Here is a 26,422-nt window from a genome sequence, read left to right on the forward strand (position 1 = left end):
TTGCTGCTTGGTTTTCTTTATTTGCTACCTGACCTCTTTCTTTCTTTTTTAATTTTCTGGCCACTTTAAATATTGCATTGAAATCGACGTCATTTAGATTAATTCACAACTTACTTCTAGGACCTCGGAAATTTCCTCCGTTCCACTAGGAATATTTTCAGTGGTTTTAAGTTTTAATTCTACTTCATTTAGCCATTTATTTGCTTTCTCCAAGTATGACAATAACTCATGCCAACATGCCCAAACTTCCTAAGAAAGAAACATATAACACATATTAAATATTTTGATACAAAAGTGAATGCAAGCCTTTGACATTCCATTTTTAAAATGTCTGCAAATATAACATTTTATTTTATGTTTTCCACCTTGCTCTTGCAGGAGTTAATTTAAAATGCAACTAATTACTCTGAAAATCTAATACCTCTATAATTACAAGTCATTAAGGAAACATTTTATTGCATGAATAAATTCAAGATCCAGCTATTTACTTTTTTAAAACAGAAATATTCACCAATATTACAGTCTGTCAGACAGAAAAACAAAAACACATGCAAAAATGCATTTATAAACGTAATTTCTTCCCTCATCAACTATTACCGCTTTTGTGACTTCTAAACTTTATCATATATAATTTGATATTTAAAATTAAAATATGGATTTAACATAGCTCTCTTTGACTACACATTTTATCATACAATTTTCCATATTACTTGGAAGACAGTTTAGTGAAATTCTAAGATTTAATTTCACCTCATTTATTGGACAGTTTGACTATTTTAAATTTTGTTGGATTCTATAAACTTGTAGTGAACAACATTAAAATGTATGTTCTTTTAGTTTATGATTTCCTTGAGGCATATCACAAATACAACTATTTCAAGGGTCTGGTTATTTCTAAATAACTTGGATAAACATTGCAAAGCTGATTCATATGCATATATAAAACTACTATAAGAAAAGAAATCGTTAAGACTGCTAAAACAAAAGTAAAAGATCTTTCTGACATAGGGATATGGAAGGATGTTCATATTTTTTAAAAAATTTTGTCATAGGAAAATAAAAGAGAGAGAGTGAGGGTACTGCATGGAGATGGGAAGGAAATATGAACATAGGGGAAACTGGAGGGAGAAGAGAGGAAAGGAAGGTAAAAACGATCAAGAGGATGTACTCCTAAGGGAAATAAATAAGTCACACATGTGTAAACACCGAACAGTTTCTCTGCTGTGAAAACCTATAATAGCACATAAGATCCTAATGAGATAATTGACCATATGACATAGGAGGAAAAGGGCTAAAGGTATAGGGAAAGTGGGAAGGGTGGGGGAAAGGTAACAAGGGAAAAGAAAAAAACATGAGAAAATGAAAAAATGGAAATAAAGTGGTTGTAAATGGGGAGGGGAGGAGGGGGTGAAGGGAGGGCAGGGACAAGGGGAAAAAATGAGAACCAAGACCTATCATGTAGAGGTATAAGATCCCAATGATGAATGTAACTGTACTGTGTACCTAAAATGTACCAATAAACTCAATAAAGGGAAAAAAAAGATGTGTGTGTGTATGTGTGTGTGTGTGTGTGTGTGTGTGTAGATTCACCACAATGAAGTTATTTATCATGTGTTGTAAAGATATACTAATAAAAAGGAAATAAGTAGATTTTACTGAATTAAAGTTTAAATATTATATACTCTTGTTTATATCAGCGAAATTCATAATACTTAAATCTTGGAAGCAGCCCATATATCCATAAACAGATGAATGAATAAAGAAAATGTGGTGCATAAATACAACAGAGCACTACTCTGACATACAGAAGGATAAACGAGTTATTTGTAGGGAAAAGAATGCACCTCAAGGCCATAATATTATGTAAAATAACTCACATGCACAAGCTTAAAATATCACAGGGTCTCCTTTATATGAGAAACTCACAATTCAAATAAATTAAAGAGGAAAATAAAAAGTAGGTCATAGGAAACAGAGAAATAGATATCAAGAAAAAGAGACCAAGTGTCGGAGGGAGGGGAAAGAGATGAGGAAGGGAAAGGAATGAAAGGGGATGCAAAATGAATCAAGATGTACTATCTATGTGCATCTATTGCCTATAATAAATGTAATCATTGTGTACTGCAAACATGTACTAATAAAAATGCAGAACACAAAATGTTAAAACTTTATGATCATTAAGTTACCCCATAAATTATACAACTTGAACCTTATTTACATTTTTAGTTTTTCATACCAGAGAAACTATCTGGTACTTAGACAATTGATAATGTGAAATAGGAAGAAAGGGGCTAATGGAACAGGGGGAGTGGGAAGGGTAGGAGAAAGGAAAGAATGGAAAAGAAAAAGATGAGAAAAGGAAAAAATGGAAACAAAGTCTTTGCAAATAGGGAAAGGTGGAGGGGGCGCAGGGAGGGCAGGGACAAGGGGAAAAAATGAGAACCAAGATACATTATGTAAAGGTACAGGATCTTAATGATGAATGTAACTGTACTGTATACCTAAAAATACCTATAAACTTAATGGAAAAAAATAGATCCCCCATAAAGAAACTGAAAAAAAAAATAAACCTAATTGCAACATTTGCAATAGATAAAAATACTAAAATGCCAGTACGTCAATGAAAAGGTGAACAAATATTGCAACAGAAACATGAAACAAAGGTCTAAACAAGCCATTCTATGAAAAATAAACACAACTGAACAAGAAACATAGGAAGATATCGTAGGCCTCGCTATGAAAAATGGAAATATTAGTCAGAATTACAAGGACATACCATCTTAACTGACAAAAATGAGAAGCTTAACAATTGCATAGAAATGACATGCATCAAAAAAATCTTTATTGCTGGTGGGGGAGAGTATTAGGATGGTTATTTTGGAAAACAATTTATCATTTTCAGAAAGGTGAATAATACCATACCCAACAACTCCATTTTTCATTGTGTATATTCAGAGACTCTTATGCAGGCTACAAAACTCTTTGAAAATAATCATTTCAGCACTTTTTGTAATAACCAAAAGGAAAAACAAATAAATAAAACAGTAAAAAACATTAACGTCCACCATAAGAATAAGTGAATATAACAAGTAATCTTTGTATTTCCTCACTGAGCTTATTGCTACATTTTAGGAATACAGTACAGTCGCATTCATCATTGGGATCTTGGATCTTTACATGACAGGTCTTGGTTCTCATTTTTGCCCTTACCCCTACTCTTCATTCACCCCATCCTCCCTTCCCCATTTACAAATACTTTATTTCCATTTTTTCATTTTCTAATATTTTTCCCTTATTTCCTTTCCCACACCCTTCCCAATTCCCCTACAACTTTAGCTCTTTTCTTCCTATTTACATTGTCAATTATACCCTTAGGATCTTATGCACCATCATAGTTTTTCACACCAGAGAAATTATTCCATATTTACACATGTGTGACTTATTTATTTCACTTAGGAGTATATCCTCAATATGCATCCATTTTCCTATGAATGACTCTAATTTCTCATTCTTTATGGCTGAATAGTATTCCCTTTCATAGAAAAACCACATCTTCTTCATCCAGTCTCCAACTAATGGGAAATTGGGTTGTTTCGAAGTTTTCACTATTACAAACTGTGCTGTTATAAGCATGGGTGTGCATATATCACTGTGGGATGATTCTTTTAATTCTTTTAGAAAGATACCCAGCAGAGGGATGGCTGGGTCAAATGGGACCTCTAATCCTAGTTCTTTGAGGTATATCCATGTTGATTTCCATAGTGGTTGCACCAGTCTGCACGCCCAACAACAATGGAGAAGGGTTCCTTACTCCCCACAGCCCCACCAACATTTGTTATTGTTTGATTTCTTGATAGCAGCCATTCTTTGTGGTGTGAGGTAGAATTTCAGTGTTGTTTACATCTGCATCTCTTGAATGACCAGTGATGTGGAACATTTTTTCATATATTTACTTGCTGTTTTTACTTCTTTCTCTGAGTAATGTCTGTTTATTTCAGACGCCCATTTTTGATTCACATCTTTATATTTGGGGTGGGCTCATTTTTTGAGTTCTTTATATGTTCTAGATAATATTCCTTTGTCTGAGAAGCAGCAGGTAAAAGTTTTTTTTTTTCCCAAATTGTGGATTGCCTCTTAGTTCTGTTGATGGTTTCCATTGCAGTGCAGAAACTTTTTAAAAAGATGATATCCGAGTTGTTGATTCTTTTTGCTAGTTCCTGTGCTACTGAGGATTTGTTCATAAAGTCTTTTCCTATGCCAATGTCTTGAAGAGCTCTGTCTAACTTATCTTCCAGCAAATTTAGCATCTCTTTTTTAATATTTAGATCTGTAATCCACTTGGATTTTAGTTTAGTGCATGGTGAAAGATAAGGGTCCAGTTTTAATCTTTAGCTGGTTGAAATCCAGTTTTTTCAACACCATTTATTAAAAAGACAATGTTGCCTCCAGTGAGGATGCTTGACACCTTTGTCAAAGATGATATAACTGAGTACATCTGGAGTTGTTTTTGTATCTTCCAATCTAGTCCACTGATCTTCAGGTCTATTTTTTTGCCAGTACCTTGCTGTTTTTATCACAGTGGCTTTGTCGTATAGTTTTAAATTGGGAATTGCTATACCCGTTGCCTTGTTTCTTTTGCCTAGGATGGCTTTTGCTACTCTAGGTCTCTTCTGGTTCCAAATGAATTTTTGGATTATTTTTTCTAGTTTGTACAATATAGTGCTGGAATTTCAATCAGCATTGCATTTAATCTGTATAGCAGTTTTGGTAGTATTGCCATTTTCACTATGTTGATTCTTCCCACCCAGGAGCAGGGGATGTATTTCCACTTTTGATATCCTATTCAATCTCTTTTTTCAGAGTGCTGTAGTTTTCAGTGTAGAGGTCTTTTGCTTCTTTTGTTAGGTTGATTCCTAGATACTTCATTTTTTGGGATGCTATTGTGAAAGGGATTGTTTCCCTAATTTCTCTCTCAGTGAGTCTGTTATTTGTGTACAAGAAGGCTATTCATTTTTGAGTGTTCATCTTGTATCCAGCTATTCTGCTGAAAGTGTCTATTAAATCTAGAAGTCTTTTGGTGGACTTTTTGGGGTATTCAATGTAGAGTATCATATTTTCAACAAATAATGACAGCTTAACTTCTTCCTTTCCTATCTTTGTTGCTTTAATTTCTTTCTCTTGTTTAATTGCTGTGGCTTATGTTTCCAGAACTATATTGAAGAGGAGTGGTGATAGTGGGCATCCTTGTCTTGTTCCCAATTTTAACATGAAGGTTTTCAGTTTTTGGCCATTTAATATGATGTTGGCTGTTGGTTTTTCATAGATAGCCTTTATTAAGTTGAGATATAGACCATCCATTCCATTTTTTGCAGTGTTTTATCATGAATGGGTGTTGAATTTTGTCTAATACTTTTTCTGCATCTATCGAGAGGATCATATGGTTTCTGTCCTTGACTCTGTTAATATAGTGCATTACATTTATTGATTTATGTACGTTCAACCACCCTTGCATCTCTGGAATAAATTTGACTTGATCAGGTTGTATGATCTTCTTGATGACCCTCTCTATTTTGTTTGCAAATATCTTATTAAGGATTTTTGCATCTACATTCATTGAGATTGGCCTATAGTTCTCTTTTTAATTTGGGTCTTTCCCTGGTCTGGGAATCAAAGCAATACTTGTTTCCATGAATGAATTTGGAAATATTGCTTCCCTAAGTTTAAAAGAGTAATGGGAGTAGTTCTTCTCTAAATATGTAGTAAAATTCAGTAGTGAATCCATCAGGACCTGGGCTTTTCTTTGTTGGTAAACTTTTAATCACATTTTCAATTTCACTGATTGTAATTGGGGTGTTTAGAATTTTTTATCTTCTTCATTCAACTTTGGTAATAATTAAGTTTCTAGAAATCTGTCAATTTCTTTTGTGTTTTCCATTTTATTAGAGTACAGGTTCTCAAACTAGGTATTGATGGTCCTCTGGATTTCTGCTGGATCTGTTGTGACTTAACCTTTTTCCTTCCTAATTGCATGGATCTGAGCCTTTTCTTTCTCTTCTTTTTTTTTGATAAGGTTAGCTAAATGTTTATCGATTTTATTTATTCTTTCAAAAATCCAACTCTACAATTCATTGATTTTTTGTATTGTTTTCTTAGTTTCCATTGCATTGATTTCTGCTCTAATCTTTATAATTTCCTCCCTTGTATGAGCTTTGAGTTTTTCTTGCTATTCTTCTTTTAGGAGTCTAAGACTCATCATTAGGTTGTTTATTTGAGCCCACTCTGTTTTCCTAGTGTGGGCATTCACTGCTATGAATTTTCCATGTAGAATTGCTTTCAGTGTGTCCCATATATTCCCGTATGTTGTATTGGCATTATGATTTATTTGTAAAATCTATCTAATTTCTTCTTTAATTTCCTCTGTGACCCATTGATTGTTCAGGAGAGTACTGTTCAATTTCCATGTGTTTGTGATGTTCTTGCGATTTCTTATGCTATTGATCTCCAGCTTTATTGCACTATGGTCTAATAATAATATACAGATGATTTTGTGGGTTGGAACACTGTGTAGACGTCTATTAAGTCCATTTGTTCAAAAGCTGTATACCAAGCAATCTTTAAATACAAAATATAGAAGTAAAAATGAATAAATTCAACAGAGAGAAGAAAATGGGTGAATTTCAGGCACAAAAATGTCCATAAGAAATAAACCATAAAAAATTTTGTATTATGGGTTATCATTTTTAAAATTTTCTGTAAAAAGCAAAAAGTTGTCAATATAATGTTTTTGCAGTCATGCACGATTAAAAAAATTAAGCAAAGTTGTTGGTGGGAAAGTAAACTAGTAGAAACATGATGGAAACGTGTAGGGAGATTCCTTAAAAAGTTAAAACTAGAAATTCCATTTGACCAAACTGCTCTCCTGTTATCTTCCCAAAACAGTTAAAGACATCATATTCAGTGATCCATGTACACCCATGTTTATAGGAGCACAATGCCTAATAGCTAAATTGTGGCAGCTTAAATAATCATCAGTAGTTGAAGTGATAAGTGATAAAGAAAACATGGTATTTACAAACAACGGAGTATGACTCTACTAGAAAGTAGAATGAACTTGAGTCATGTGTAAGAAAATGGATGCACCTTGATACCATAATAATTTTTAAGTGAAACAAATCAGACTCACAGGCTTAAATATGACATGGTTTCTCCTATATGAGAAACCCAAAATAAAAATAAAGAACAAAATTTAGACAATAGGAAGTAGGGAGTAGATCTTTTGCAAAAGGGAATGGGACCAAGAGATGAAGGGAAAGGCAAGGAATGGAGAGGAAGAGGATGAAGAAAGGATTGAGGTATGTTATGTACATGTACCAACTCTACACAAGCAATGTAGTCATCATGTACTGCAAATATATACTAATAAAACAAAAATGGAAAAAGGAATGGTAAAGGTAAGTCCCCATGTTATGCTGAAATTTTTGAGGAAAAGGAAATGAGTTGAGATAGAGGATGAAGATGTGAAAAGTAATTTTGCATTTGTGGCAGCACTCTCAACACCACAAAGTAGCACAATCATTACCCCATTTTACCACTTTCTAGGATCACCAAAAGAAAAGCCCAGAGAGGAAGCTTTATTTTAGCAGAAACTGAAAATCTTTCATTTTGTCCATATTTTCCCTTTGTTCATAGCCACTAAAATGCAAGAGGATATTCTAGTTCTGATGAAATGAATCATTCTAAGCTAACTTACCAGCCTACCAAGCTGCATCGGAAGCTTTGTATTTTATGCACATTTTGTCACAGAAAAATTAAGTGATTTGTTGTAATAGGTGATAGAAATCTTAAATTTGTGGTCATTCCCAGCTCCTGTTGGACTACAGGCTGTCTTCCTTCTGGGCAAAGAGCCCAGTGGGAAAATATAGATATCTCTTTAAATACCCAAGGGTACTTTAGCATTACAGAGATAAGGGGATGCAATTGGTAATATGTCTTATTAACTTTGGAGCTGTCTGCTGGATAATGAACTACCTTGTTGATTTAACCATCAGGATAGATGGCCTCTTTTGTTCTTGATGTATCTGAAGGACACAGCTGGAGAGGCTGATTGTACCAGCTTTACAGGTCACCTTTGTAAAATAAAATAGAGTCTTCAAGTCTAAATTGGAGCTGAAAGCCCCTTAGAATAACTGTGAAACTGAACAATTTGGAAGTTGAAATTATTGAGAAATCACAAACTTCAGAATGGCTTTGAAGGAGAGTACAAATGGAAAAGTAAATTTTCATTCAAAACAGTAGATGGAGCTGAGGGGGTAGCCCCCTCACAACCTATTTTAGTAGTGAAATGTTAGGTTAAATATGGAGGAAACATCTTAAATTTAAAGCTGATCTATATCAGAAAAACTCAAGTGTCAGAAAAAAAGAGAGAAGCAAAAGCAGTGGATACTGAGCTTAACAACATTTTGGCATAACAATACTGGCATGGCATACAAGCTGGGGTATTCATTTATTTATTTATTTATGTTTGGCACCTACGATCGAACTCGGGTTCTTGAACTTGCAAGGCAGGCAGCGGAACCACTGAGCTAAATCCCCAGCCATGGGGTATTTAATATAAACTGAGACAGGAAGTGAGAAATTAGTCTCATATATGCTAGAGATATGGAAAGAGGAGTGTGGCACTCATCCTGTACACAAGATGAAAATCCTCACTCACTAAGAGAAACCAGCAAGGAAGCTGGAAATCCTTTGGATTCTTGGTTGAAAAGTATGCATCCTCTCCTTAGACACTGAAACCAAAGTTTACATCGCACATGAGGGCAGAGTATAGTACCTCTAGGATCCTGGCAGAGGCAAATGCAAATACTAATATGCACTCTCCAACAGTGAAGAATCAAAAGAATTACCAGTAAAAATAGTTTTGACTATAGGTTAACACACAAAAATTTTACCGGCACAAGGAAATTCACGATCATTAGAAGAAATCATTCAGTTTAAACAATTTGGAGAATCCATAACTTATCATATATACTGCCAATAGGGCTTATTTTCTTTATCATACTTGAGAAATTACAGGTCTAAACTGTGTTCATTCTTGTTTGGGAGCACATCTATAATTCATTTTCCCAAGCCCGATTCTAAATAGATTTAGAAGGCTGATAAAGCATTTGAGAGATGTGAAGAGGAAAGAATTTGGAAAGAGAAATGATTCTTCTGCCTCATCATTTAATAGGGATCTGTAGGAGACAATCATCTTTGTTCCTTCTTTTTTTTTTTTCCTTCTTTCCAGTGCTGGGGATCAAATTCAAGGCCTTGCACATGCTAGGCAAATACTCTGTCACACATGTAGCTCTCATAATAACCTTCTCTTTCATAGGATCTGACAGAATTGTCTAAGAGAGAATCACTCATCTAGTAGGTGAGTGTTTTTAAGAAGTGGTCATTGCTATGAGTTGAGCTGTTAGTGTGGCCAAAGAGAATCAAGAACAGTTCTTCCAAGTTAGTCAACTCCTGAAAGGAATGAAAGATGGGTTCTTCCAGCACCCACAGGTTGTGGGTAGAGGTGCAGAGTGTCAGTAAGACTATGGAATCACTGGAGCACAGGTCAAAAGATGCAGTTTTCAAGGTAGTGCGACAGAAGGTCATTCACAAGAGTGAGCCTAAAATTCTTGTTAAGTATTACAGGGTACCTTGAATCTCTACAAGAGCATTTGGGGGGCGGGTTCCAAGTCTATATGATTTGGGTCACTAGCATCCCCAAGAGACAACATAGAGTCTGTAGAAAATATACAAGATTAGTGATGATAACGTATAGAAAAAGGACAGCAAACTAACAGTCACAGAAGTATATGGATATTAACAAAAGGGCAGCGCGATTGTGACCAGTTCAAATAAGGATATTTATGTGAAGAAAGTATTTCTCCTTCTTTATCCTTCCTTTCCAACAGTAGAAGCTCAGTATCCAGAACTGGGTGAGAAGAGGAGACTGTCAAACCACATTTTTTACTTTTACCTCATAAAAATTGCTAAAGCCCAAAAGATTAAAGTAAATTGGTAGGAAATTTGAATAAAGTATGGTAGGAAATTTGAATAAATTATGAAATTGAAATTTCAGCTGGACCAGTTTCAAGAACCAACAAGGAATGCTAAGTTATGTAATCAGACTGAATTATTTAAGAACCCAACTACTAGTGGAATGGGAAGTTTGATATGGTTTGCTAAATTATTGGAAAATTTAAACTATTACAAGCATAGAATTCATTGAGACTTCTCAAACTACATATGTTGAAACTACTTATAGGATGAAACAGAATTACTTACAAAAGAGTAGACGATAATATAAAGAACAGATTCGCAAAATAAACAGAATCTTGATAAAGGGAAAATGTTGTCTTGAAAAAAATATATACGTCTACAGACATATATAAATGGGCACATGAAGATTTAGTACTGAACGATAAATTACGCCATAAGCAGCTGCAATAAGAATTAGAGAAATGTAAGAGAGATTACATTAAATTACTCAGAATGGGGGACATGGAGATAACAATATAGAAAACTTTAAAGGAAAATCAAGTAGCCGAACATGGAATGGTGAGATTTTTCACATACGTAACAGAGGGAAAAAGACAATCTTCAAAAGCAATACAGAACAACTAGAGAAAGAAATAATTAGTTCTTATTAATGCACCAGGTGAAAGATACAAATGAAAGAAAATCTGCACATAAACAAAACAGAGCAAAACTTTAGAGCTTCAAAGACAAAGGGAAAATGAAAAGGTACCAGTCAAAAATTACAAAGGAACAATAATTTGACAGCAGGCTTATTATAGCAAGAAATTTCAGAAGACTAGGGAATAATATTTTAAGTGTTGTAAAAATAATACCTCTCCCTACATAATTATATGCTCAAGTAGGCTATTATTCAATACTGAGGGCAAAATAAAGGCATTTTCAATCATGGGAAATAGGAGAGTATTTGCTACTTACATTTAAGGTAAGAAGGAAATTGAACACAGAAGCAAATAGAAAGGTAACCACAAAACTGATCACAGAAATTGGTAAAACAACATTGGAACATCCACATGATCATTGTACAAAATATTAATTACAATTGCAACAGCAATAGTACTGAAAATTTTGAGGTAAATACACAGTAAGGTATGAATCAAATACATATATATATACACACTTATATATGTATACTAATACACACACACACACACACACATATATATATATACATATATATAATGAGAGATGATAGGAAAGCAATGCTAATGTTTCTGCCATATTTTGGTTAGAGATGTACACAGAAATATTTATTATCGATGAAATTTGCTGATTAAGGTGTTCATGGTAATTAACATGCCATTAAAAATATGTCAAATTGGTAGAGAAGAAATACACAGGGGCTAAGTAATCAGAGAAATAAAATACAAGTAGGAAACATCAGATGCTTCATTACAGAGGGAGGGGAGAACAGAATGATAATTAAGCAAGTGGTTTTGAAGATCTTGCAGTTAAAACAATAAAACATCTTTCAGAAAATGTACCACAAAATAAATTTGTGATGGACGAGAGTATGATTTAAAATAAACAATGTGAATAATAAACTGCCTGGGTTAATCCTTATATAAGAATCAAGACTATAAGAATATTTAAGTGCTTTGGTTAGATATTATCAGAAAGCAATTTCCTGAATAAGAAAGTACTTCTATGGATAATGTGAAGGTTATTAGGCTATGAATTTCTTGAAACATTTATAGTATCATCCCTCAACTTCTCACTATTCTTTATTTTCTATAATATTCACTAATACAAGAAATGTGTGTGTGTATTCTTTGCAACTGTAACAGTTCCTAGCATAGAGAATGCTCTTATTTTTCCGAGGCATAAGTTAGATTAGGAAAGAAAAAAGAAAAAGATTTGGTAAACAAAGAAGCGATTAGAAGTGATAATGGAAAAAACTCAAAGATCATACTTTATAATTACAAAATTGAATATTGCATAGATCTGAGTTACATTAGGTAAATATAGTCTGTTTTCCTGGTATGAGTTATAATTGACTCTAAATATAAAAAACTGAGTTTGTAACCCTAAGAAAATAATGTTCTTCAATCATAATAGGAGCACTCGAATTCCTTACGAATTTTATTCTCAGAAATAAGCCTGTGCAGGAAAAGGGGACTTCAAGTCTAAATTTTGTGTGGGCATCATTGGTATTTTCTAGTAGGAAGTTTTGTATTCCTTGTCACAGTGTTTTTGCAGAGTATCATAGCTTAATTTTCGATACAATAGTATGGTAAATCATTTCAGGCACCTTAATTTTCCATCTGTATTCACATAAACTCAATCTGGAGAATAAAGAATGTAGGAAAGAAAAAGCAGGTCTTGTGATGATGAATAAATGCAATGCAAAATATGAAAGAGGGAATTAGGAAATTCTGTTAAAGAACTCTGAAAGGCCCCACAATAATAACAATTAAAGCAAGATACATTTCTCCACAAAATACTTTCCCACTAAAATATTTCAGTACGTTATAAACATTCAAATGTATAAATAACTCTATACATCTATAGTAAACTTGTTTTTAGAATTTTTGTGACATAATAACAGCAATAATATTAATTAGAATAATTGTTGCATATTTTTGTTGAACACTGAGCTAAGCACTGTAAGTTAAACAGCTTAGTTTTCAACAATAACTCTGAGTAGGTATTATTTTGCATTCACTAAACGCGCCACAAATAGGGTTATGAAAATTAGACATCTACCCCCAAATCATGCAGATTTTAAGTAGCTAAGAGAGGAATTCAAGCCTAAGCACTTTTATACCAGAACTCATGTTGCTAACCACTATGCTTCACACACGACCGTATGTCAACACAAAATCGATGAAGAGTAAGAAAAGCGACTGACTTCCAAAGTCTTGCATTTCCCATTCAGCCTGGTGCACAGCCACTGGTAGTTGGTGGTGAGAGTGTCAAGTTCCTTTTTTAAAGCCTCTTGTGCTGCAGGCGGAGCTTGAGCTATCACACTATTTACAGTCTCAGTAAGGAGTTGAACTTTTGTTTCCTTCTGCTGCGCCTCTTCTTTAGCTCTCTGAAAAATAAAGACAGTACTCTTAAAGGATAGTTAGTACTTTTATTTCAAAAATGTATTCGTATGTATCATATAACTTTTTCTCACACCATCTGTGTTAGGATGAGATTCATAAAAATGAATCCAATACTAGAAACTGGCAAAATAAGCATTTCATACTAGCCAAGATTTAAAATATTTAGTACTGTATAACTGAAATAACATAAATCACTCAGACAGATGAATGCTTCTGAAAGAAGCACAAATATCAGTATTTAAATCAAAAGATTCTTAACACAGGCAACTGCCCTTAATACTGTATTTGGGATTATACTTAGATGAACGTTCTGCTCTGTAATTGAAATCACGTGAGAGAAACAAAAAGGAAAAGAAAAAAGCAGCTCCTGGTTTCTGGAGCCAGCCTGCCACAGCTATGCCTTGGTTTTCTGTGCATCTCAGCTGTTTCACAGTGTGTTGGGTAAAGCCAGCTTTGATACCAGGGTAGTTTTGAAACCACAGCAAGCTCACACCATAATCACGTCTGCATAAAGAAAATAAAATATCAACATGTCTAAACTACCAAATATACTCTTCTGTCCTGATTAATATCTGCTGATTGTTCATTAGCAGTGACTGCTGGTTGTTCCTCAATTATAATTTCAGTCTCATTCTAGTTTTCTTTCCTTGTGGACAAGATAAGATGCCAAGTCATGATAAAACCATCACTCACTAACAACAAGCTTCCACATTCTCCTTGTAATCACCTAACACAAGCCCAAATCACATCGGTTCTTTCCTATTTGTATAACCTCTAGTTCCTCATGGTGTATGTTTTCCTCATTTCACAAAGTAAACACTCAATTTGTTTATCTAAAAGAGAGCTGCTTGTGGTCTTTAGCTGGAGGACACATGCATTTTTTCTAACATGCAGATATATTTTCAGAGACACCGATCCTGTATCTTTAGTTTGGATTTGTACAAAGACCAACTGTGACATGACTTTTCAAACCTAAGCAATCAGTGTGCTTGTCCTATGTGAAGGATATACTGGTAGTACAGTGAGGAGTGGAGAACAGAAAGGGAAGGCAGATGATAAAGACATTAATCCCAGTGACCACTGTGACTGGAGCTTAATCTTACTGGAAAGTAACTTATCACTTAGGGTTGTCTCATTCAGGCATGAAGAGGTAGAGCACTATGTATATCTCCTCTCACTTCATTGGCTGAATGAATACTCTAGGGGAAATATTTATTTTCTAGTACTTGCGGCATACCATACAGGTGGGAAAATGGAACTCAAGGTCTGAGGAAAGCACTCGAGCAAAGAAATGGAGGTTTTTCGCTGGTGAAAGTTGAGCCTGCCAAAAATGTAGTGATGGAGAATTAGGGAGTTTGGACAGGATATGAACAAGGGTGAGCTATAATGTGCTTTTATATTTTTCAACATAACCTATCCTTTATCTTTACTTCCACAATGCCTTAAAAGTGCACAATATGACGTCAAATACAAGTTGTTTTGACTATCAACTATTTGCCTTTACTGATTTTGATTTCATTCATTGAAATTTTTAGTTTAATATTATAAATAAATCAGTTTTTGGCATCACTGAGCAGGGAGTTTGTTGCTACACAAATAATGTTTTGACTGTAGTAATCATAGCATTATCAAGCACTTTGACAACCATTATTCACTTCCCATGCTGTTCTGTGTTATGTCAGTCATGCCACACTACTACCTCATTGGATCATTCATAAAAACCTTCAGATATATGTGTTTTGTTATAATTAGCATTAGAAAACAGAGGTTCCGAGAATGGGAGTAAATGGTTCTGGAGGTTAGATTTTTTTCTTTCTCATAGTTTTTACGTATTCAGTCTCAAATACTCAATGAAATGAGAAAGAAGTATGCTGTAGTAGATCCAATAAATATGATTATACGTTCTACAAATTATAAGCAGCCTGTGCAACTATGTAATGATGCAGAACAAGGAACACTTCTTTAGTCAACTTTTAGACTTTCTCATATTATGTCATTAAATCTGGATAAGATGTTGAGTACACCTCAGAGAAGAAAGAGAACAAAATTTATTATCCTAGTTGATAAGAGAAAAGAAGTTCATGATGAATTTCTTTAATGGGAGTCAAAACAGAAAAGCTAAATGACCAGTATACTTAAGATATAATCTTTATAGAAAATAATTAATGGCTCTTGCTCTTACTCCTTTTCTATGAATCTAAACATGCCTTGTGCAGACATATTTCATTAACAATATATTGAGCTAGAGGTTCTCAAATGTGGAACTTATTCTGGCATCACCAGGAAACTTGTTAGAAATAAAAAAAAAAGTCTAAAGCATCATCCATGATTTATTAAACCTCACATTCTTTAGGTTAGACCAAGGAATTTGTCTAACCAAGTTCTCCAGATGAATCAGATAATCACTGAAGAGTTAGAATCACTGTTCCAGTGATGTTCTGTTTTGTTTCTGAGACACAGTCTCACTCTGTAATTCAGGCTGACCTTTATTTACCTCACTATGTAGCCCCAGGCTGGCCTCATACTCTCAGGAATCCTCCTACCTCAGCTTCCTGAGTGCTGAAATATCAGGTTTGAACCACCAGATCTGGCTCCTCTTCTAATGATTAAACAAATGTGTTCATATATTTACTACTTTCATTATATGTGTAAATTTGGTTAAGCCCTACGACTAAAGTAACAATAGCATACTTTTCTTAAAGAACAACGGTTAAATAATCCAAGATCTTTGAAGGGTTTATTATATAGGTTCAGAATATAGTTATTGCTGATCTCTAAGTCTTCCACTTTTATAGATGTTGCCTATCAAATACTCCTTGCATTTTTTTATGTAGACAGGAATGTTTTGTTTATAGGGGAAATATAAGTTTTCAGCACAGGACAGTAATTTTCAAGTAAAACCCATGAAGAAAATAAGGAAACAGAAAGAGGTTTCTACTTTTTCTCTGAGTAAGTAGAGGAGAGATGCCAAAGTAGGTCTGTTGGTATCTTTTGAAAATAAAGATAAATTTATATTCAAACTCAACATAGGTAGAAGTCTGGGAAAGGTCCTATCACTGTGAACTAGGTAGTAAAACTGACCTAAAAAGACTGACTTGACTATTAGGCAGAAAACACAAGAAATGGGATCTACCTGCTACCTACCTTGGCCACTGTTGCCAGAGACTACACAGGCCTTCGCTCTTTTAAATATCACCCTGTGAGAAATCAATTTTGCAGCTAGACTGATTATTTGAACATGCTAAACAATGCAGACAAATTCATTGGACATTCATTTCAGAGACTGTTTTCAAAGTTTTCAAATTCGAGACAGACTACTCTCTAGCCCTGCAAGATAAAAGGGAACTGACTGGGTTGTTAGCCAAATAGACCAACTACTCAGAGCAACAGAGAGAATGGCCAGAAGAGTGACTGAACCAAAAAAAAAAAAAAAAGAAGAAGAAGAACCAAGGGAGAAGCAGAGCATTTGAACATGAGATGACTGCTGATTTTCTATTTGGGGAACTGAGTAATGACTATAGCCTAGAGTATTAGAAAACAGGGAGAACACACCATGGAAGAGTTGTGGTATGAGGGAAAGTCCACATGGATGGCCCATGATTCACAGTTCATAAATGAAATAGCAAAATAAAAGAAAATAAAATGGTATATCTCAGAATGGCATGGGATAAAAATATCCTCAACACAGATAAATCTTGCAAGTATGAGTATATTATTCTTCCTATTGTGTCTCGGTATTTCATTATTCTAATTAGCAGAGAAAGCACAATTGATATTACTTGCAAAGTACCTTCTAAATTTCATGTGCTGGTGTAATTTTACTCATGCTAACCTCTCATGATCAAATTTGAAATCACTGTAGCCTTTTATTAGACATTTCCAACTGGATTTCTCATTTAACTTAGAATGAAACCTCCTGCAATCGCTTGCAAAACTCCTGTATTAATAGATATTTTCCCACACCACTAAATTCATCTTGGATAGCCTATGCTGTTTTTGTCCCTTTAGGTAAGCAGGCAGGCTTCTTGCACTTAGGGTCTTTGCAAGCAGTATTCTCTCTGACTGGAATGTGCTTCCATAATTTATTTTTATGGTTAGCCTTTTCTCCTGAGTCAGAGCTTCAGATTAAATGTATCCCTCACAAATATCTTATAAGTCAAACATTTCTAAACTATCATCTCACCATCTCTACTGTCTTCTCAACACTAATGATTCTCTGTTTTATAACCCTGGCTTATTTTTTAGACAAATTATCCTGGCCTTAAATGTTATTATTTTTTTTCTCCATTCATTATCATTCCCTATCCTCTAAGAATGCAAATTCTAAGAGAGCAGGTAGGGTTCTTATCACTATAATTTGCATCTAAAGAGTATTAGGCACTTATTAAATATGCAGGAAGTATATTGATGAATAAATGTATGACATATGGTACTGCCAGACTAAAATGTTTTTGTAGTTTGTTTTATTTATTTATTTTTGGTACAAGGGATTGAACTGGGGTCCTTGCACTTGCGAAGTAAGCAGCAGCACCACTGAGCTAAATCTCCAGCCCTTTGTAGCTTTCAATATTCTAAAATACTGAAATTCAATCTTTCTTATAAATTTGACTTTTATGTTCTAAATGTGACTAAGGCCACATGACAGATTTAAAGTTCAAACATGTGAGCTTTCATGTCAGTACATTCTGCTCTTAATTTCTACTATAATAAACATTCTTAATAATCACATAAATTATATGATAATCTACACTTATTTTTTTCGTATGTAACACTGATGATAAGTATAATAATGACTATCAAGTTTGAAACAATGACTTTGTGCTAGGCATAGTATTAGGACTTTTATGTTTCAGTCAAACAATTTTGAGAAGAGACTATTCTGAGACCAGGTTCAAACATGAAGGAATGGAAATTCAGTGAGTTTATGTACCTCACTTATGGTTATACAATTGCCAAGGAGATAGACCATGTGGTAAACCCAACTATCTGGCTGAATAATAATTTTGCTCTGTTGTGAGGCTTCAAGCCAAATGAGTGCGACTTTCATATAGGTTAACATGCTTAGATTATATGCTCTCATTACTGCATAAAAAAAAATTGCAACTGAAAATAATTGAGTGCCCTGATAGAGGCAATTCTCCTATGTGTAAATTTCAAGCTTCAGCTTATATAGCTGCTAGGAAGTGTGCTGACAGTTATATGATAACATTAGAGGATTGTGTTCACTACTGAGTTTCATTGGACCATACCAAAATATCAGTATGTAGACTGAACTTCAGCCCTCACTTCTAAGTTAATGGTACATACCCATTCCCTTAGGCCTAAATCAACGTATTTTCTCTCTTATTGTTTTGTTTTGTTATTGTATGGGGCATCGACCTTGGGACCTTGTACTTGCCAGGCAGGCAGGGGTACCACTAAGCTAAATCCCCAGCCTGCTATCCTATTGCTTTAAGAGATGTACATGTAAATCCAGTCCTTTTAATCCATATTAATGACCGTTTGTTAGAATATTCAGCACTTTCAAATTCTAAGAAACCCCTTTAAGCTACAAATTAACATAGCATTTAAATACATTTAAAATTGCTTATTCCATTATACTTAGTCATATTTTCAACTTGGCTTTCAACAGCTACAAACAGCTGTGATCAACTGATTCCAATTCTTAACATTATATAATTTCAATAGAAATGACATTTCAAACTGTGATTGTCAATGTTTACATTTTGATCACAATGCATTAAATTAATATCCACTTTATAACTTTCAAATTATACCAAATTTTGAAGCAGAATTAAAAATTCACATGTACTACAAAACCCCATAAAGAGTAGATTGTGCAGAATTACAATTTTATAGATTGTTATATTTCTTCCCTTTTTTTTCTTTATTGTGTTTGGTTTATTTTACCTTCATCTCTTCAACTGCTGTCTGCAATTCATCTGGAGTTTTATACTCAAAATCTCTCTCTAGATATTCTTCTTCAGCTTGTGTCATCCATTCATGCATCTCTGACAGATCTTTCTGGAGGCTTACAGTTCTATCCAGTGCTCCTTTTAAGGCTTCCTTTCTGGCATAGACCTTCCATAAAACAAACAGCCAAAGCATGAATACTGACGTGAACAGTAAATTATTGCTATATCATTAAAAAGTCTGTAAATAATAGAAAGCTTAGATAACAAAGATGAAATGAAAAGAACTTTATAGCATAAGTAAAATAACTTGTGGAGATTAGAAACTTTTAATTTTATGTAAGTACAAAAACAATTACTTGGCTTACTTCCTAAATGAAAATCTTGCCTTAGTACAGTAATTTAGCTGTTGTCTGTCACAATGCTTTTTGGTGAATAGAAATGAAACAAAACTTTTTTAGATAGTATGCTTCAGTTGGAAAGGTAATTTTATCAGTATTCTCAGAAATATTTTTTCAGCTCTTTTATAATGTTTTATGATTTAAAAAATATAAGGAACCTTAAAAATCAGGTAGTTACAAAAATTGTCATAAATAACATTGAAAAGTGGAAATCATGTGAGATGACTTAGTAGTTCACAGAAAGAATGTAGATCCATGTGTGTATGTGTGAAGGGTGTTCCAATATCATTTATAGTTATGTGATTATAAATTAAAGTATATGTATTTTCATGAGTAACATAGGCCAAAAATATTTAATGGAGAGTCTCATTTTCACAGGTATATGGTGTAATAAAAGTTTTCATACCTGCTGAGAGAAAAACGACCATATAGCAACCTTCAGTAACTTGCTAATATATTTTCAGAATGGTAATGTTCTTATATCTGAGTCTATTTTTTCACTTTTAAAAGAATAAATCATACTGACCAAAATCTTTAGAGTTGCGGGTACACTGCAGAATTCAGCTTTGGAGATAATGAAATGTTGAGCGCAAATCTAAGGGCATTTTCATGAGGAATTAAATAAATTATGATATATTCATACCATGGGATACCATGTAACAGCAATATGAGTGTAATAAAATGAAAAGTTGCTCCAAACATAATTTTCTGTTTCAAAAGCTATTAAACAATGTTTGTAGTCATACAGAATGTCTACTTTTCTAGAACCTCATACATTTTTCAAAATTAAGACTTTTTTACAATAGAATTTATTATATATTGACCGAAAAGTAGCAACTCAAAAACATCTAAAGACAAATCATATATGCTAATGGTTTGGTATATAGCACTCTGTAGTATCACAATGATTACATGTAGTATTTCACTCTTGGCTTCAAAAAAATCACTTTATCCAAACAATGTTACTCTTTTCTGTGGAATTAAATAGGGGTCTATATTTTAATTGACAAGACTTGTAATAGTAAAGTTTTAATGTATAATGCATACTCTTTATAAAAACGTAGTTTTCATAGCACTTCGCCAAATACTAAATATGGGTAGTGCCATCATTGTATTAATTTTCCTTTATATAATTTACACCTCAACCATATTGAAACTAATGTAGTTACTATTGCATTTTTCTTTGGCTTTTAGGTCAAATGTGATAACTGATCTATTGAAATGAAAATACATGTTTTACTCAGACACATGAAGAGCGATAGAGTTAACAAATCTAGTAAAGGTATAAGTATAATTTGCATAATGAGCTTGCAATAAATGTAAGTGCACATACTATTAAATGTCTACAAACACAGATTTGCTATAGTTCTTTGAAGCAGTTGGATAAGCTACAAAAATTTTAGAGGGACAATTGGAACTTAGCCAAGGCATATAGTAAAAAAACACAGGGCATATTATTAAACTAAACTAGAGGAAAGAGATCAAAAGTGAATTTTTAAGGAAGGAGAAGTAGGAGGTCATTCTGAGATTATAGCACAAGTGTATTAGAATGAACACTGCCTTTGGAATAAAGATACTTGGACACGATCCCCAGAAATGTAAACATCAATTCATTTCTCTTTCTCTCAGTTTCATAGATAACCTAAAAGGTCATTTTTATTATTGGTATATTTTTGTGATACATAACAGTTACATCCATCTTGGGACATTATTACTTTTTTAATTCAATGTTCTACAGTTTTACGACTAGTTAGTGAGAGTAAAATATTTAAAGGCTTATGTCTTCATAAGTTAAGGGGATTTCTGTGGAAAAAGTTTTGGCTTAAAATGATAGTTTTTACTTACCTTTTTTACAGTAGGGACTCTAACATGCTTTCCTTAATGTGCCCTAACTATTCTGCAGTATGAGCCTGTGTCATTATAACTCATAGTATAGAATATAGAAGTTTTAACGTATTTACTGCTCTAGAATCTGCAAATTTAAAATTCTGTACCATTGACCACCCTCCCCAACTTTCTTTAATCCCTGATTTCAGAGCGAAAGATGACCTTGGTCTTCTCCAGGGTTGATGATTCCTACTCAGAGCTAATGTTCCAAGTTCAGTTCTCCTCACTATCTTCCCTTTATATTGTCCTGATTTATAATTTTTTCAACTTCTCTTTCTTTTGGGGGGTCATAGTATAACTATGTTCATGGACTGCACAATAATTTTCAAAAGTTAAATGCAGACAACATTCACCTTAATACAACTCTATATACTGAACAGATTTAAAGAGCAATCTAGTCATTTCTCTTTGTCTTGACTTCTCAGTAATTCCCTAGCTACAATCTGTCTTTTTTCCTCATAACTCTACTGAAACTCTTACTAAGAATATCAAGGATTTTCTAATGCTTTATCTAGTGTACCTCCTATAAACTATATTTTAATATCTGTCCAATTCAAATGTAATATCTCTCATATCATGTAAGTCTCATAATTATACTTGGCTTCTTCAAACTCCTATTTTCTTAACATTAAAGTTTCCTGGGACTCTCTTTGCACTTATCATTTTCTCTCATTATTTTCCTTTCTCAACTGCTTTCTTGGTTTCTTTTTACATCCTTACACTTAAATATTAATGTTTCACAGAGTTCCATTATGAATTGCCTTCTTTCATTCTAATCTCTATTTCAAAATATTTTCCTACTCTACTTTTTTCTTACAATAAAGTAGTATTTCAAATCTCTTTGTATTTTCAAGATTATATTTATATCTATGTGGCTAATATGCAACAGAACTTAACGTGCCTATAATTTCTCCCAAATCTGTTGTTCTGATTATATCTATAACCTATATTAATTATACCAATTGTTAAACACTCATTGGTACACTCCTAATAACAGGCTTTGCTTTAACTCATTTATTCAGCACTATTCCATACGCCCCTACACAAGCTTAGATTTTAAAAAGAGTACTTTGGAAAGTTATTGAGTGGAGGAATGGTATAAGGCGGCATGTTCCTATTATTGATAGAGTATTCTGATTGCTAAGTTCAGATAATTTAGAAACAATTATAATTAGGTGTTACTGTGATAACATTTTAAAGTCCTTAGCCTTCCATCTTCTCTAATAACTATATACTCTGTAAGGATAAGTAAAATGTCTGTTTTATTCCTCACTTATATTTGGTTCCATATGTTTAATACAATAATTATATATTCAAATAATATAAGTAATGAAGACAATTAATAAAGTGTCATTTTAATTAGCTATATTTACAATTACTTAAATTTCTTAATATGTTTATAACACAAGGGGAAAAAATGAGAACCAAGACCTGAGATGTAAAGGTACAAGATTCCAATGATGAATGTAACTGTACTGTATACCTAAAATGTACCAATAAACTCAATGAGAGAAAAAAAATAAATTAGGGAAAAATATATATAATTACAAATTTTCTTTCTTTTCTATCTCACTCCCTCTATCTCTCTTTTTTCCCTTCCTTCCTTCCATTCCTCATTCCTTTCCTTCAAGTGTGGTTGATTAATTTGCAGAGTATTTTAATAATGGCTATCATTTTATTTTCGAAACACGTAGAATTTTGATGTTTTCATTTGAATATATTATCTTTAGAATTTAAAATAGTAGTAACCATCTTGTATATCCAAAAGCAAATTATGGGATCATAAAGAATGTTCAAATACTTTAGACATTTGGATAAATTGTGCTTTCCCAACCCTTTGCATCTAATAAAAGATATTGTTATATTTAATCCAAAAGAGAACATCACAACTTTGTGTAGACATTTCTATTTCTATAGGTTTATATTTATTTTTTTTTCTCTTGAATACTGAACTGGTATCAACGTTCTAGCCTTGCTTCCCTCCTTTTACTGGACTGCCTCACTCTTAGTAAAATTCCTTCCTTTCAAAACTAGGTAATTTGCTGACAAAGTCAGAAATTGGGCAGTGTGATATCCATGGAGAAGCAGAGATTTGTAAAATACTCCAGAATTGGATAATTGGATCAAAACATGGTTGGGCTCCAACAACTATTTTATGCATGATTTCAAAATACTTCTTGTGATTGCCAAAGTCTTAGTATATATTATGGCAGATAGAAAGTTGTAAGCAATGTTATTTTAAGATTAGTATGTTTTAAAAAAATCACACTTTTGCAGATTGCAAAAATCTCAAGGTGTTGGTAATATTGTTGACTTTACTTTTAAATTGTTATATTTTTCCTGTTGTTTTTCCTCTTGCTCTAAACAAATGGTGTTATTCTTTCTAGCCATCCATTAAGAATGTTCTAAGACCAAATATTTTTCATACAAGCCTTCCAGGAAAATATAAATGGCACAATCCATTATTTAAGTAATACATTTTCCTGACCAACTCTTCTAGCAGTAACTTAACTCCAGGGCTGTCTCATATGTAAATTAATGGAACTATTAAGCATTTGCCAGTGACTGTAAAAGCTGGGCAACTTGTCTTGACTTTTACTTTTCTAAATTCTTTACTTTTTAGATTCAGCTTTTGCCTTTTGACATTATTTCTCTTCAGCTTTGAAGTTTACTTAGAAATAATCAAAACCTGATTGCCTCTTAACATAAATGAAATCTCTCAGTAATTTAAAAAGGAATATTGATGAATTTAAGAGTAATCACTTCTGTAGGTCAAGATTTTATCTTTTAAACAAAAAGATTTCATATGTACTGTTTTGGAATATATTATTATATTTTCTCTAGTGTCACCTTAAAAACATCTAAAAAAAATCATGCTGCATAAAAATGAGTACATCAAATTGGGAATGTACAAATACATTGCATTCAGCTCTTCTTACTCTAAATCACTGATTAAAATAAATGTATTAAAGAAGACAAACTTGGAAATCTTAACAATAACAAATACAAATTATGTATCATGCTTGTTCACACATATATATTATACATTCATTTTACTGATGTATTATGTGTGCTTGTGTGATGTATCTGCTTAGCCAATTATTTTAAATTTAGGTCCCGAAGAAAAATTCAATGAAAATAATGCCTACAAATTGGGCTTGATTTTTCCACATGACAGTTGTGTTTAAGGTCAAGACCCCAATAGAAAAAATATGTATTATTTACATTAAAATATTTCTATATGCTAGAAAAAACTAATCTGACTACAAAAATTGTGCTTTAAAGCAGCAACATAGTGGCAAAGCTTTAAATAAAGATAACTGTAAAGGGAAACATTGAGATATTTTAATTAGCTAAATTGAGGCAAACCCAGGCGAAGGAGACAATCCGTACCTGTCGGCACATGTGATCCCACTGAGTGTTAAGCTCTTTGAGTTCTGTGTCAAGCTGGGATGCAAACTCTGGCTCTGCTTCATTTCTTATCTTCTTGCCACCTTCATTGACACTGTTTAGACTTGGCTGGATTGTCTGAATGTCATTGACTAAAAGCTAAAGAGATCATTCAATTTAATCAGGATGAGAATTTTCTACTACATATTAGAAAAGCAACAAATACGAAATGTATAATTAAGGATCATGGTATTGCATATAAATTTTGTGCCTTAAAATATAAAATAGATATAGCTAAAGGTGTAGATAGGAGTATACCAAACAGTCTTTAAAAAGTTCAATGGTTATTAGAGCATGAATGAAGTAGAGAATTATTTATGTGATGCTAAACTTAAAACCAAAGGGAAATAGATTGTTTCTTGTTAGAAAAAAAATGTGTCAAAAGGATGGGCTTCATTTCATTACTCTTTTTGAAAGAATTTTCATTTTCAAGCACAGGATATTGTAGCAATTGTTTCTAGCATGATGAGTGTGAAGGCTATTTGAAGACCAGAGTTACTTTTCAAGCTTGTATTTGCAAAACCTAGACAATTTTCTTCCTGCTACATGCAGATAGTATAATGAATATCATTTCAAAAATCCATACTGTGTTGCATTATAATACAATGCATTATATGTGGAGGGAATAAACAGCATGAGTAATAATCTATAATAAGACATCACAAATAACACTATGGTTCCTTTAAATAATATTGGATTTTGTATTAAAATAATCTTATAAAGTGATATTTGAGTAAAAGGCAATGTTTTGTTTATTTTTATTTATTTCACCAAAGATTTCTCAATATTTGCACTACTAACATTTTGGACTTTGTAATTATTTTTTGTGGAGAGCCTTGTAGGATGTTTAGTAGCATTCCCTGCCACTACCCACTAGAAGCCAGGGGCATCTATCCCTAACACCCCAATAAGATGCGACAAGTAAAATCATCTCCAGACATTGCAAAAGGTCTCCCGATAGTAGGCAGCAAATCTCCCCTAGTTGGAAACCACTGATCTACACAAATAATATTTTATGAAAGATTTCATAGGATGAAAGGCATAGGAAAATCTTACACGGCACTGTTTTAGCTGTTTTTTAAGAATTTCTGAATCCCCAAGGGCAGGCCATTCTTCCTTCAGGAAAACATCAACATCAGCCATCCATTTCTCCAGTGTTTTTATGTGACTCTGGAATAAGGGAACCATTTGAAAGCATTATTGGGGTGCCGATTGCTCTTAACACAGTTCATCATGATGATATGTCTACACACGAGCCCGGAAATAACTCCCATGTTTGAAGGATTCTCTAAATAGCTCTTCAGGAAAAAAGTATTTTTTACTAAGACTGCATTTTTATAGTCTACTCTGTGAGCACTGGTGTATGAAGTCTGCTATTGTTAAAAATAAAAAATTACTACCAAATGTGGTTTTATGAGGTTCCTCTCGAGAACATTAAATCATATCTTCCTCTAGAGAATTTTTAAGTTACAAAACAACTCATGATAATACTAACAATGTGCCCTTAAAGTACATAAAACAAACTATGAACAATAAACTCAATGTAATGGTGTCTTTATAGCCTCCCTAAACCCGAACATCCACAAATTGTTTTCTACAGCTGACAGTCCCCTCAGATGGGAACTTTCAGACCAAGATTTTGTCATCTTAAAAG

General features: G+C 33.3%; 1 protein-coding gene across 6 annotated transcripts in view; it reads right to left on the reverse strand.

Moving 5' to 3' along the window:
- Positions 1 to 26,422, reverse strand: part of Dmd (dystrophin) — a 2,130,457-nt gene that overhangs the window by 1,290,049 nt on the left and 813,986 nt on the right. For all 6 annotated transcript variants that reach the window (XM_033760401.1, XM_033760400.1, XM_033760399.1 and 3 more), the window contains exons 24-28: positions 25,825 to 25,938; positions 24,712 to 24,867; positions 19,029 to 19,199; positions 12,920 to 13,102; positions 115 to 249 (exon numbers count right to left, since the gene is read on the reverse strand). In XM_033760401.1, the coding sequence (XP_033616292.1) occupies positions 115 to 249; positions 12,920 to 13,102; positions 19,029 to 19,199; positions 24,712 to 24,867; positions 25,825 to 25,938 (759 nt within the window). The remainder of the gene's footprint in view (positions 1 to 114; positions 250 to 12,919; positions 13,103 to 19,028; positions 19,200 to 24,711; positions 24,868 to 25,824; positions 25,939 to 26,422) is intronic.

The sequence above is a fragment of the Fukomys damarensis genome, unplaced genomic scaffold (genome assembly GCF_012274545.1).
Source record: "Fukomys damarensis isolate Sample0158 unplaced genomic scaffold, DMR_v1.0_HiC HiC_scaffold_39, whole genome shotgun sequence".
NCBI classification, from domain to species: domain Eukaryota; kingdom Metazoa; phylum Chordata; class Mammalia; order Rodentia; family Bathyergidae; genus Fukomys; species Fukomys damarensis.